General features: G+C 42.2%; 1 protein-coding gene across 1 annotated transcript in view; it reads left to right on the top strand.

Moving 5' to 3' along the window:
- The window catches only part of MAST4 (microtubule associated serine/threonine kinase family member 4), a 594,255-nt gene that overhangs the window by 307,834 nt on the left and 271,035 nt on the right, over positions 1-15,386 (top strand). The window contains exon 4 of the mRNA XM_040977340.1: positions 9,314-9,345. Coding sequence (XP_040833274.1) covers positions 9,314-9,345 — 32 coding nt within the window. The remainder of the gene's footprint in view (positions 1-9,313; positions 9,346-15,386) is intronic.

Below are 15,386 nucleotides of genomic sequence, written 5' to 3' on the forward strand. Positions count from 1 at the left end.
GATAGAGAGAGTGCGAAAATGAGACTATGAGAATCTTCCATATGCCGGTTCCCTCCCTACATGGCTACAACAGCCAGGGCTGGACCAGGCTGAAGGGGAACCGAGATGGAATTCCAGATTCATGGTTGTGGCCTGGCTCAGTTCCTGCTGCTGCCGGCATTTGGGAAGTGAAGTAACAGCTGGAAGATCTCTCTGTGTCTCCTTCTCTTTCCCATCTTACCATTTGTGAGCCACCCTACATCCTAATGGCAGAATGATTCTTTTCATCATTTTGGTTTGACCGTGTTATTCTCACATTGCTTCCCATTGCCTGGAGGAGAAAGGCAGACTCTCCTTGTGCATATGCCCCTTCAGTTGAGTTTTCACTCCTTTCCTCTAGCCATGTGGACTTTCCTAAGACTTTGATGCTGCCTCACTGCACCCTACTGTGCCACATCTGCTCCCTCATTCTCTCCCATTCCTGAGGCTGCCAGGGTACATCACAGGCATTGCGGAAGAGCTCATGGGTGCAAGCAGCTTGCCAGTTGGGCATTTTTGAATTGTAAGAAACAGAAAACACAAGTTAAACTGGTTGGCCAAGGGACTTACTTGGCTCACATTTCCAAAAACTCCTGAGTTTGCTCAAGGCTGGATCCACTGCTTGGATTTGGCTTCCAGCCATCTGTTCTGTTCTGCCTGCTATCTGTATGCACCCACATCAGCTCACTGGCTTCCTTTCATGGTATCTCCGACCTAGGCAGATGGGCTGAACTTGATCAGACAGTGAGAGCAGTGTCAGTCCCACCTGGTTTTGGTCATTTATTTACTTTGTTGGGAAAATAGCCAATCTGACTTTCTTCAGATATCCGGGAATCACTCTTCCCTTGCGTAGAAACCTCTGCAAGCCGTTCACACTGCTTTTACTACGAGTGAGGAACTTTATCCCCAGTGCCTGGAGCAGCAGCTGCCACACTGACTATCCTGACAGAGGCGTAACTGAATCACAGAAACCCATTTGGCTTGCTTTCATCCCCAAATGTGCCCTCACTTTCACGCTGGCCGGAGAGTTTTGTTTTTTTCTGTTACTGAAAGTACGGAACTCATGAATTTTACCTTGCTGCTTTAGGAAGTGTGTCTTCACCTACATGTTTCCATCTTTCTTGAGCAAAATCCTATGCTTTTTCCTATCCTCAGTGCTAGCCTTCTCGGCTTGTGGGTTCATTCAAGTTCCTCTTCTCAGTCTCTCATGTCACAACTCCGGTCCAAAGACTGAGATCCATAATGAGGGTAGCTACTTTCTTCTCCATTTTTCAAAGAAAGTAGACACGTGCTTTTCTTTTTGATTGGAAAGCACAACAGAGAGGGAGAGGCCCAAGAAAGTTCTTTCTTTTGCTGGTTCACTGCTTGAATGCTGCAACGGCCAGGGCTGGGCTGGAATGGACCCAGGAGGCAGGGACTCCAACCTCCTCTCCCCCAGGGGTGGCAGCCACTGACGTTCTGGTGACGCTGTCTGCTGTCTCTCAGACCCATGAGCAGAAAAAGCTGCATTGGCAGCCGGCATGAGTATCGTTCCCAGGTTGTCTGATACGGAACACACTTGTCACTAGAGTCAGCTTAACTTGCTATGTCACAGTGCCCACCCTGGGTGTTTGATTTTGAAAAATTTTTTAAAAGTTTTATTTATTTCATTGAAATGCAGAGATAGTTTTACTGTTATTTCACAGAATTTTGCTGATCTTATATAGGCTTACGGCATTTCTATAGGGATATCCCTAATGATATGCCAGTTTTAGTTGACTTGGGAGGAAATTTTGAGAAGAACATAGATAGGGAGAGAAAAAGCTGAGGCGGGGAAGGCAAATCAGCACTCCCATGTGCTGGCTTACCCCTGGCATTCCCGCAACAACCATGGCTGGACCAGTCCCTCAGATCACCCCGCCTTACCAGGCATGGGGCAGGAACCTAATCGAGGCATCCCTGCTGCCTCCCAGGACCTGCATTGGCAAGCTGCTGGAACCAGTAGCTAGAACCACAAGCCACACCCAGGTACTGACCTGGGAGGTAGGCATCTTAATGGCTGAGCAAAGCACCTGCTCCCATTCTGTTGGAATTATGCAGAAAACCATGTATATGATAAGTACTACCCTAATATTTCTTTCATGCACAGTTTACTGGGTTGCTCAGGAGTTGTTTGAATGTTAGCTATTCTTGCCTCTTGCTCTGATACAGTCTGAAACCTCTGTGGAAAGATCTGGGACCAAAGCATTTCTTCGATAGCCAGTGCCTTGATGGGCCTCCATCCAGAGCTAATTTAACATATTATCCAGGAAGAGAGTTCAATTTCAGGCAACTTTCCTTGTTCCACAGTCCTCAAACTTCACTACAACTCCGACAACTTTTTAGAAAATTAATATTCTGTAAAGAGAATTCCAAAGACAAAGGGTGTATGCAAGCTAACAATCCTTCAGAGGATGTGGAAGTGCTAGGCTCTTATAAAGAGAGCATGCAAAGACCTGGCAGGATCGGTAGGGGTGGGCCCAGCGTTGGTATTTTAAAAGCTCTCTGGGGAACACTAATGTGTGGCCAGGCTGCAGAGCCACTGCAGGGGCTGGCTTCACTCCAAGCCCTTTTCTTTTCTACCCTGTTCCCTGCTTGGCATTTACATATTCAAGTTATGTCGCATTATCTTGTACCTGCTAGTAGCTCTTTGATTTGTGCATGTATGTATTTCTCCAACTAGCTTCTCAGGGAATTTTGGTTTGCTTTTCTGCTTATGTGTCCTTAATGACTCCAGAGCTACTGCCCGGCACATCCCGATTCAATGAACTGTTTGCCCTAAGTTACTTGTTTTAACACTCAGAGTCAGAATGAGATCACTGTTGACCAATTCAGGCAAGGCGATAGTGGGACAGTGCATGAATTTGAAACTTGCTGCTTTCTGCAAGGTGATAACTATGTGTGTGTGTGTGCGCGCATGCGCTCTGGACTTGGCTACTCTATCTGTGGACTGGGGTTTTTAGTGGGAGGAGTTAGGGAGGCAAGTTGCCCAACTTCCAAATTCCCTGCCCAGTTTTGAAGCTGATCCCAGAGTTGGCCTCTTCGTACATGCGCTAGTGACAGCTACAGTGGCCGGAGCTGAGCTTAACTTGCAACACCACAGTGCCAACCACACATCACCTTTGAAAGATCATGTCATCTGTTGATGGAGACCAGTGTCTGGGGGGAGTGTAGGAATGCAGACTACCTCTCTGGCATGGCTTCATCAGTTCTAGATTTTGAGTGATAAAGGCCCTGAATGCAGAGAATTGCACCTCCCTCCATCTGGATACAAGGTCTCTCTTCCTTGTCCTGCCCAGTCCCCTGGCTTTCTGTGTCATCCTGGATGATGGTGACTCCACAGTCTCACCAAAGCCCTGACCTCGTTTGTACTCAGGTTCTTCCTTTGAGTGGTCTGTTCGGAAACGCCTGCCTGGAGCACCTCTGGAACAAGCAGTTTACACATCACCTGTCCAAACAGAGAGAAGAAAGGGTGTTGCTTCCTTCTAGCTTTCTTTGCCCAGGCCAAATCCTGGGACCTCCTCCATGAGTTCTCTTTCATGTTTTATAATTCATTCTTTTGGAAACTTGGGTAAAAAACTTATCTCTAACCTTACAACTTTTCACACCTTCACTGCTGATCCTAGCTGTTCTCCTCTTAGGCAATTGCTATGATTTCCTTAAAAAATGGTTTTAAGTATTGTCTTAAAATAAGCTTGGAGGGGCCAGTGGTATTATTACAGGGTAATCCTCTACTTGTAGCACTGACATTCCATTTTGGGGCCGATACTACTCCCAGCAGCCCCACTGTTGATCTGATTCCCTGCTTATGGCCTGAGAAAATAGGGGAGGATAGTGAAGTCCTTGGACCCCTGGACCATGTATGTGGGAGACCCAGAAGTTGTTCCTCCCTTTGGCTCATTTGAGCTCCTGCCATTGTAGCTGTTTGGGGAGTGAACCAGTGGATGGAAGATGTCTCTCTCTCTTTCTGTAAAATCTTTCAAATAAAAAATATATAATTTAAAAAAAGAAGCTTGGAGGTTTGCCGAATATTTGGCAGCTGTTTTGTAGAATGTCCCTCATTTGGACTTCCCTGATGCTTTTTCTTGGTTCTATAGGAGTTAGGGATTGGGGTGAGGAATATCTTATAAGTGAGGTGTTTCACATCTTCTCAGAGAAAGGTGTCTGAAGCCAGGATGGCAATGCTACCCTTGATTATGTGGTGATTTCTCCACTGTATTGTTTCCATTGTTCCTCTTCTCTGCCCTGGGTCCTGGAGTCCCTTCTCACCTGCAAGGGAGGAGAATTGAGGTCTGTCACTTAAGGGAATGAGCATTTGTGTGTCTTTAAAAGGGTCCTGGAAATGTGAATCATGAGAAAACTACATGGATTTCAGTTGTTTCTCCCACCAAAATAAACACTTTTTAAATGTATTTGAAGAGTAGAGACAAATCTTCCAGTTACTGGGGTGTTACATGCCCGCAGTGGGCAGGTGGGGCTTCTAAACCAGGAGCCATGAACTCAATCCAGGCTTCCTGTATTGGTGGTTAGGGACACCACTATTTCAGCCATCACCTGCTACCTCCCAGGATACACATTAGCAGGAAGCTTTAATTGAGAGTAGACGCAGAACTTGAACCCAAGCATTCTGATGTGAGATGTCAATGTCTAACTTTTTAACATTAATACAGAGAGAACACAGTTTATGCAGCTCTTAAACAGCCCCTCTTCTCTCGCAACCCCACCAGATGCCCACCTTTAAACCTAAATTTTAATTCCAATTTTCCTGATTTTTAAAATACCAGTACATGTTATTTTAACTTCTGTAAATTTCCTTTCTCTCTCTCTCTCTCTCTCTTTAAAAATCTATAAATCCTTTCTCTCTTCATTTGCTTATTTGCAAGGCAAGGTGACAATGAGAGAGTGTCAGGATGTGAAGAAGAGGTATCCTCCGCATGCTGATTTCACTCCTAAGTGCCCTCACCAAGCAGCACTGGGCTAGGCCTGAGCCAGGAACTAGGGACTCCATCCAGGTCTCCCTTGTGGGCTACAGAGATCCACATGTTGGAGCCGTCAGCAGCCACTTTCCCAGGTGTATTAGCAAGAAGCTATGTCTGAAACAGAGCTGGGAGCTGAACAGCATCCCGACAACAGGATGCAGCGGCTTAAACCACTGCTTGTAACACCAACTCCTTTTTTCTCTTTTCAATCACAATTTTACCCATGAATCACAAAGTATACCTCAGAGATTTCTCTAAACACTTGTGACATGGGTAGCTATATTATTTTATTTGTGTATGTATCACTGGTAAATACTTGTTAGTTCCAATAAATAATTTGCAAATTCCTGTGGAAATTGCTGGAATGTGTCAAACTAGCATTTGACTGTCTTCAAGAAAGAAAAAGCTACTTTCTCTTTTGCAGGCCAAGCATGCCGGGACAAAGGGACAGTCATTTGCCTTGTCTGTCTGCTGTTTCTAGATCTCCATGAATTTTTCTTAGGGTTTCAAATAACTGGTATCCTCAGATCTCCTTAAGAGATGTCAATAAAATAGGATTCCCAGATACGGTTAATTTTGTTGTATCTTTAATTTTATTGCATCCGTATGGGTATTTACTAGTTACCATTTTTGGAAAGGTTGCTAAGGATTTGGTATTGTTAAGAGTCCAGGCTAAAGCCCCCGGTTGTCAGGGTGCGAGCTAGTCAACCCCCAGAGAACGACAAAGAGTCTCACTGGTAATGCAAACAGCAGAGTTTATTGCGCCAGCATGCTGGGGCCAGACCACGCTTGGGGCACACAGGCCAGCCAAGCAGGGCGGTCGGACCCCGAATAGCCCAAGACAGAAGCTTGTATAGGCCCTTTTGGGCTGGGAAATACATCAAAAGTAACAACCTTAGACATGTTCATTTTTATGACCTTCAGGCACAGGCAGCCTGTTCTGTTCCCATACCCATTATCTGTATGGCTCATCCCATTCTCACACCCTTATCTTCCTCCTGCTCCTGGGACCAGAGAAGAATTGTGCCCTTGCCCCCCTGAATCAGGGTTCACAAAGTTGCAGGACAGCAAAGAACAGATTTATCACTAAAGCTGAATCCTCCCAAGCTCCAGGTGCCTCCTGGCCTAGCAGAATAGCAGTTTTCTCTACACAAAGGAACCTCACACTGCCCAACAATAGCATTTTACCCACACTCTAACAGTATCAAGCAAATGATGATCCAGAGCGGCCCTACGGATTATCAAAGACAGTGAATATTCAATAGCAATCAAGAAAGCCATTTTCAGTCTTTGCTACATTAAGGATCACTTTAATCCAGTGGTAACTGTTCACATGACTGCTACTTGTTCCTTTTGTCCATTCTCCTCTCATCCTGCCTTTCTCTCTTACCTGACACTGCATTTTGAACCCGTAGGTCGTGTATTCAAGCATATGCTGTGGTGAATGAATCAAACCAATGCCACATGTATGATCTAATTATCTAAGTAGGTGGTGGTGACCTGATGCTGCCATTAAGAAAGCAAAATGAGGACAAGTGTATAAGTGCTACCAGAGCCGCTCCTGAACTCTGTTCCTTGACCAGTGCAGATCTGTCAGCATGTGGTCCCCGGCCATGAGGGCTCTGCCTGCTCCCTGCTCAGTCTGCAGTTGTTCAGCCCTCCCGGACATGCAGACTGTTGCAGCTGCCGTTCACAAGGTCTTGGCCACGGCACATTCATTTCTCTCACTTTATTACCATCGCATCTGATTCCAATTTGCTACCAAATTGAGTTTCCAGGCCTGAGCCTGACATTCAAGCCGTCAGGTGGATTAGCTCCTTCAGCTTGGTTAGCGTGGTGTCCGTAGGTCAGTTGACAGTGGTTGATTAAATGTCTTCTACTCCACGTCTGAGAATTGGAACCCTTGTCTCGTGGAACCATGAACCTGGTTACCCATGGTAACCTTTTTGCTTGTTTAGAACTCATAATTCTGGACCGACTAGAAAGACTTCTGATTAGAAATGGGGTTGGTTTTTATCCCTTATCTTGCTGTTTCAGCAGCTTTCCCTTAGAGCAAAGCTGCCAGGTTATGGTGAGGTCATTTGGTGGAACATGCTTAAGCTATTGAACTCATTTGTTTACCTTTTTCCCTCTTCTGTGTTCTCAGTGGTCTGTCTGCATAGGCTCATGGTTGCAGTGACGTCCGGTTTATTTTTTCAGTAATGCCAACACCTCAGGTATCTTTTATGCTGCTGTCAGATCAGCTTACTGGACAGAACAGAATTAGCCTACTTTGACCTAAGTCATTTGGCTATGAAGTGGGTCTCAGTTTCTTTCTGAAGGAAATGGTCTAGCGAGTTATTTCTTCTAGTGAATTCTCTCGCTTTGTGTTAAAACATTTATTTATTTGAAAGGCAGAGTTACAGAGAGAGAAAGGGAAGGAGGGAGGGGATTAGAACTTGGAGGGAGAAAGAAAAAGAGAGAGTTTCCAGCTACTTCCCGGATGGCCACAGGCCAGGTCAGGGCCAGGTCAGGGCCAGGTCAAGACCAGGAGCGTGGAATTCCATTCATGTCTGTCTACAGCATGGATGTCCAGCTCCAGTTACTAGGTCCATACTATACTAGCTTTCTCAAGTGTATCAGCAGGGAGCTGGATTGGAATTGGAGCAGCCACGACTTGAACTGGTCTCGCATCAACGTAGGATATCAGTTTTACAGGCAGCACTGGCTCTATAAAAATTTCTCTTCTTTCTTCTGTTTTAACTTGTATGTAAAATGAGTTTTCAGGGCATGACATGACCAAACTTACACAAGTAGATAATTGCTCGTTGTTTTTCTATTAAAGAAAACTGATTATTTTCTATTAATGTTTTGGTTCCTAAAGAAACCTGTCTTGGCCAGGGACTTTCTCTTGCCTTTTAAGTCTTTGGTAGATAAAGGTATATTAGTTTTTCAGACTCAGGGAGCCAGATTCAGCAAACACTGTAATTTCTTGAGGATAATCAAGGATTAAAGACAAAAACAAAGCAGAGGAAATAAAACACATTACCACTGAGCCCTGCTGCCCTCCACAAGAAAATGTCTGCTACTGGGGGAAAGAGGATACTTGGTACCTCAAAGTGTAGACTGTTCTTCTAACTGTTAGATGATGAGATGTCACCCTGGATAGAAGTCAGGTGTCCTGTGTTTGAAGCAGTAGATCCAAGGGCCTCCTGTAGTCTGCTGATACCCCTGAGGCCATTTCCTATAAACTATGCTGGAGTAAATGACATTATTTAGAAGTGATATCTGAGGTTCCTAGCCACGACTGACATTTCAGGAAAGGTGTGTTAGAGACCTAAGAGAGGAAAGGAGCAATGAGAAGGGAAGGGATTCCCTTCAAATCAGTACTGGTGCCTCCTGGAAGGCAGCAAAGAGATGAGAATTACAGTAAGGAATAACCACATGTAGTTGAATCTTCTGAATTTATGGTGCACTTCATTTTGGTTTTTTGTTCAGGACATCCAAATGACCTCTTGCTCTTTGTTTTTTTATTATTGTTACCCAGTGGTCACTCTCTGAGTAGCTGGGTTCCTAAATAATTTCCTTAGTTGCAAGAGATGTTTCTGAATCTAGTTTTGTTCGCTTTGTTTCTTTGATTTTCCATAGCCTCTCTTTGATCACTAGATAAATAATGCTCTTAATTTGAGATCAGTGTCTGAGTACCATTTTAATTTATTGTATTTATTTTTAAAGTATACCCTTTTAAAGCTGCAAGACACTTCAGTCATTGTTATGTGTCTAGTTATCTTTTACAGGCTCCTGGATCTACTTTTAAAATAACCCAAGTAATGCATTCCATGTGTTTTGAGAAATAATACCAGAAGGAAACCTTTTGCATTATCTTTTTTTTTTAAACTAATAATCTGTGGTATACACCTGTTTCGCGTGAATTTATTTCTGATTTAATTGCTCTTTTCATCTCAACTTGCATTTAATTGCCCTGCAAAATGTCTCCTTACTTCTGAGTTCTGTTTCCTGTTTGCTGAAGGGCCTGGGTTACTCAGATTTCCCGCAGGCTCAATTATAGCCTGTGTAACTCAACTTGGTGTTTTACTGTAGAAGCTTTGAAGTCTGGAATGCTCAGGAATTCAGATAAACTGTGTTTGTACCTTAGATGCATTGGGTCAAAGGAACAATGTGAGAAAGACTCCAGCATTGGAATCTTTTCCCTATAGAAACTGCCAAGCCAAGCATGGTACATGTTGTGTTCCCCACTGGGTGTCGTGGTGGTCTCCGTGTGCTGGGCATCTCCTACATGTGTGTCCTTTCTTTTACAGAAGGAGTTGAGTCTCCCCAGAAGAGGCAGTCTGTAAGTAGTTAAATTTTGTTTTCTTCTCGCATACTTCCTAGTGCGGATTCCTCTCGGCCTGGTTGGGTTTTTTTTTTTTTTAATTGGTACTGAAAAAAATAATGATTATCAATACAATTCAGAAAACAAAAAACCCTGAATTTATTTGAAAAAATCCAATATTAATGATTTCATGATAACTTTGGAGTGTTATTCATAAATACTGCAAATCAAAATGCATATTTATTCCTGGGAGAACTTAATTTTTAAAAAATTCTATTGTATAATCAAGAGAGTCTATTAACTTGATCTGCAGATAGAATAAATTGATCTGAATCAAGAATGAGTACTCATCTGTGTTTTCTGGAAATATATGATCGTTCTTTATATGATGGATATTATGCAGAGTAAATGATATATGTTGACATTGGAATTTATGAAGATATTACCAGCCAATCCTGATTCAGGCAGGATTCTTATATTGAAGTGACATTTGTATGAAACAACTTGAATTTCCATGTAGTGTTTCAGCTTTTTGTAAAGCCAGTGGCACATTTACATCATTCATAGTTGGGTCTTTTTTTTTTTTATCAACAAGTTGCAGAACATAGAATTAACTGCCCTTAATATTCCACTACAGTGAATGTGGGGCTGTTGTTAACTGGAACTGTGTAAAAGCTGATCTAGAGGTTTTTGAATTAGGTGTCTGATTCCTGTTAGTAAAGTTGTCAGATGGGGCAGCTTTAAGATATGTTCCTGCAGATCACATTGTGGAAGATTGCCAAACTATGTGGTGAATGTTTCCATGGGATTTTGTTCTATTGGCTAGAGTTTGGCGGTGACCAGCCTTTGTGTGGGGCACCTGGTGCCCATCAGCTGTGCACGGTCAGTTGCAGTGGAGGTGTGGCTTGCTTTTAGACAGGTTCAGGCTGCCTGAAAAGCCTCCTGAGCATCATTCTTGGAGAATGTGCCCATATTAATGGTCATCAGCTCCCGTCTTCCATTCCTGCTGCTGGGGGATGAGGCTGTCCTAATTTCCCATAGAAAACACTCCTACAATTAAACATGCATTGAAATCATGATGCATCTTTTGCATCATAATTAGGGCTTTATTGCTTAAACTTAGAAGAGTCTAAACCTCTGTCATTTTTCATCATAGTGACAAATAAGGAAAATAGAAATAAAACTACATAAAGCATTCCTATAGGGGAAAATAACTCACTTTCTCGATTCTTTTTTTTAAGGGCTTTTATACCCTACATATTTTTCCTTTTAAATCTTTGTTTGAAACTAAAATTATGATCAAATCTTGCTTTTAAGCCTTATAATTGCTTTTCTTTTTAATGTCACCATCTTATTTCTGAGTTATCATATTAGTGCATTCCCATCCATTGTATTATTTTTTTTGTGAACCACAAGAGAAAACAGGTTTTATGCATTCCATAGGTCCAGTTTCAAGAAGACAGCCACATGTCCCTCTCCCCCTGCAGCTCCTAAAACTTCTCTTGCCTCCTCACTCCCCTATTGATTAGCTTCTGCAAAGACAATTCTAATCCACTCTGTATTCACAAGGTTAACTTACTAATAATCATCATATTCAACAAGTAAAAAGGCAGGAAGACCACAATTCACAGGATTATAAAATGCAACTAAAAATCATGGTCCTACCCTACTACCCTAAAGTGATCATTTTATTCTGCCATTAAGTGTAAGAATCATGCTACTTAGCAAGTTAAGTTCCTTGTATCTCTATACGGGGCTTTTCTCTTTGGGCAGTTGTGTAAATCTCAATTCTTTTGATGTTAGCTGATAGCTATGAGTTGATGTAAAATGCACACTGAGCAAAGAAAATGTTAATTTCCTCTTTTTGAGAGAGTAGGCTTCTTTTGTAAAAGAAGGGATATGAAACTTATTTGGAGACTATTTTGAATACATAGTAAGAAAAAAGGATGAAATTATGCAAATCATTTAAAATATTCTCCCTAACAAAAATTAGCTGATTATTCGGGTGCCAAGGTAGACCAATGCAGAGCTGCCTTCATTTGAGTGAATTCTGGGACAATTAATACTTCCAAGTGAAGCAAACCAAAAGTAAATGTGCTGTTTTCTATTTTCTGTTATAACAAATACTTTCTAAAGAATTAATGATGCCTAATATAGTGGTTTTGAAACGCAGGCCACCCAGCGTTTTCCATAACAGCAAACAGAATGCCAGTTATTCTCCTCATGCAAGCTTGTTTTACGACTTTTAGACAAAGAAAATGCTCTTTAAAACAAACGCTAGAGTGATTTTAATAAAAATCTAATGAAGAAGAGCACAAGTGCACTCTCCTTAGGTGTTAGTGTAGGCCCACATCCTGGTACCTGACTGTTGAAATTGTTAAAGCTTGCTTGTTTTATTGACTGCCCAAATTTCTCCCGCATAAATACTTTCAAATCTTTTAAGCCTCCCAGAAGGACTGACGATGTGGTCCTGCTGTTCTGCGGAGTCCTTTACATGTTAACAGTCAGCAGCTGCACACAGTACATTGCCTTTTTCCTCATTGCCTTTGGTTACATGACAATGTAATTGAACTTGTCAGGAGGACTGTACTATCGGAGGAAAGCATCTTATTTCGCTGGATCTGTTGCTTCTGATTTATATGCCGTGCCGGGTGTGCCTTAGCATTCCATTTTCTTCATTTTGAAACAATTTGTGGGATTTTTTTTTTTTTTTAGTATTAAGTAAGCATTAAGTAAGTTGCAAGATTTTTAAAAATCACTTGATAAAAATATTTAAATGAAAGCTTTTGTAGGTTAAAGGACACAGAACCTATATTATTATTTTCAAGTCTGAGAAAGCAAACTAATATGTCTAGAAAAAAATCAAATTCTCACTAATTTATAATTTACACTTGTTATTGGTAAAAACTTCTTGTTCCCTATTCAATTCAAAACTTGCAAAGGCAATGTGACCTCTTTATAAGATGCACAGAGCAACAGATAAAGGAAATCAAGGGAAGATGTTATTAGGTAACCCAATAGCTCCTTAGAAGTGTCCATTCTAGCCACCTGCCCTTCCAGGACTCCCAGTTCTCCCTGTGCTCCAGCTTCCTTTGCCGGGGGAGGAGGGAGGGAATGCTAGCCACACACTCCATGCCAGGAGCATCCGTGCATTGAGACTTCTGATCCTACGATCTTTTAACCCTTCCTCTGTCATTTTCCTTTGGAGCTAAAGCTGTCTTATTTTCTGCTCTTCCTAGCTGCTTATCAAAGTAGTGATAGAATCGTGGCAAATAAAATGATGAGGATACCTCAGTAGGTATAATAATAAAACATAAAACAGTTAGCAAGCACTCAAAGCAAACTCTGGAGAAGAGATTGCATTTGCATGACAAGATTGAAAAGTATGTATAACAATACATCGTGATGTTGCTGAGTAAAATCATTTATATGTAAAGTGTAAAACATGCAGAGGAAGCAAGTTTGCGATAAAGGTTATGTGCCAGGAGTCAGTACGAGACAAGAGATTTGAGAAGACTCTACAGAGAGCTTCATATATATGCTTGATGAGGTGAAATTTGCTTGTGTGTTTATAGCATGCCCTCTACACTTTGATAGTCTTATGATATTTTTATTTAAAATTGGTAGTGATTATATAAAGTAAAATTCAAATATTTATGGGGACATGAAAGTAAAAGACAAAAATAAGTATTAATCTATTTTGAATAAGAACAAATACAAAATTTGTGGCTTTTTAATGGGCTTTGTTTTTTATGTGTTTTGTTGTTGGTGGTGATTGCTTCTCTCATGGTGAAGATTGACCCAAATGAATGAGATTTTATGATAATTGGACTGTCAGCTGCAGTAGCGTTATGACTTAATGCCAAACATCATAAAAATTATCACAATTTTTTATTACTGAAATGCTTTATTATGTACCACTTGGGAGTAGAAGATAATGCAATGAGATAATACCTTAGGAAATGGCACATTGTAATATTTAACTTCCGAACTGTAGCTTTAGAGTTTTAGCCTTTTTAAGAGAGTGGCTTCTACCTCAATTGTTAAAATATCATTGAAATAGTCGCAGGAGGTTGTTAAGAACTTACATGTAATTTTAATATATTGTTTACTCAACACTATGTTAGTTAATTCCATAACAATATACATTGTTGCTGCTGGGGCTTTTAATTGATTGGGGTTTTACTCTTCAGACCAGAGAAGGTCTCCCCAAGAAGCAGATAAACTTATCTGGACAATAAGATGCTGAACTCTATGCTTGATATATGCTTACAATGAAGGTGTCTCAACTGACCTTGAATTGTGGTTTCACAACAAAGTGGAGGAGTCCACCATGGGGGGAGGGTTGGGTAGGGGTGGGGGGAATTTCAGTACCTGTAGAACTATGTCTCATAATACAATGTAATCAATAATAATTTAAAAAAAAAAAGAGAGAGAGAGTGGCTTCTAGTGGACTGGTCTTTGGGTTCAACAAAATGTCCAATGCTGTAACTTCTCTAGCATGCATAGGAATCTATCTCCTGATCACTACAAAGTGAGCCTCCTGCAAGCTGCCTGAATGTGCCCTGCCTCTTCTGTCAGCTTCCAGTCACTGCACCTGCTAGATCAGGACTGGCTAGGTCTCTGATGACGGATTCTTCACGGTTTGAATGCAATATGGAATGTGTAGCCCTCTCTTGATGTTCCCTCGGTTTGATTTTTCGAAGACTAGCCCAAGTTATCTGAATCTCTGAAAGTGCCATTAGTGTTGTGGCAGGGGGGAGGGTTGACCCGCATTTGGTGTTTTAGTCCGAAGTGACATTGCTAAGTGGAAAAATTGAGAGGAGCTTATTTTCAAGTAAAACAAGTGGAAAAAATGGCAAAGCCCAAGATGTAAGCTAATGGATGATGAGGAACAACCCAGATGTCTGTCTATAAAGGACTCTGCCCTGCCCCACCCCACCCCAGTGACTTGACAGTTGCCTGAATAAACAGCTTTCCAGGATGGAGTGTCCTTGGTAATGTTTATACCCTAGAGAGAGAGGCAGGAAATTGGCTAGGGCCAACTCCCTTGTTCCTCTCCTTCTGCTTCTGTTTACACAAAGAAGGAAACTACACTGTCCATTCTCAGCAAACAGATTCTCCCTGCTACGTAACGTGGTTCCTCTGCCTTTTTTGTGGCACCCTGTATGTCTGTGATCTCTGCCTTCATCGGCAGCTGTCACTGGGGTAGTGGAAGCAGCAACTGACACTTAGGTGTGTGTGTGTGTCGTCACACATGCTTGGGAGATACTGTTTCAGGATATTCAGCAGCTGGAATCCTGAGGAGCTGCTCTGGAACAGTCACCTGGGGAAGTGTATGTCTGTGTGCTGAGGAACTGCTAGGAGCATCGAAGGTACCAGAGAAGGCAGTTCAAGTCTTGGCTTCAACATCATGGACTAATGACGATGTCAGTTTCTACTAGCAATCTCCCTTGCGTAGCATTTTTATGTTCCTTCTCCGTTCCTATGTTTTCTCTCATCATCGCTCTGGTTGGCGTTTAGGAGGACTGACCATGGAAGGGTCCACGGTAAATGTCCACTGTTAGGTGATGGTTTCAAGGGAGCTCCTAGAAAGCTCCCTTCCCTCCTGCCAGATGGCATATCCAAGTTAAATGCACCTGCCACAGGGCCAAGCATCCCTAAGCTGGAAATTCATCCAAGTGGGTCTTAAAGATGTCTTCCCTTTACTGCCTCACAACGATGTGCTGCTCTTTGAGCCAGGTGCCACTAAGCTGGGCACAGCAAATGCCGATGACTGGTGTGTGCTCCTGGTGCACTGGTGAGAGACAAGGCTACTAGAGGAGAGAGAGTGTCAAGGAGCATTTTGTCCCTGGCCATCACTAGTGGAGCTGAGCCTGCAGGAGTTAGGAGGTTGGGTCAGCCTTGCATTAAATAGATTGAATTGTGTGCATTGGGTTAGGGTATTTGTAAGGTTGGAAGTCCTCATTTTGAAGCACAGTTGAAAGTCACCTTCTAACTAATTGAATAGGCTTGAATTGATGCAATTGGTGTACACAGGTCTTTGTATTTTTTTTTTC

Source organism: Ochotona curzoniae, unplaced genomic scaffold (assembly GCF_017591425.1).
Source record: "Ochotona curzoniae isolate NIBS_2020 unplaced genomic scaffold, NIBS_Ocur_1.0 contig_2754, whole genome shotgun sequence".
Lineage (NCBI taxonomy): Eukaryota > Metazoa > Chordata > Mammalia > Lagomorpha > Ochotonidae > Ochotona > Ochotona curzoniae.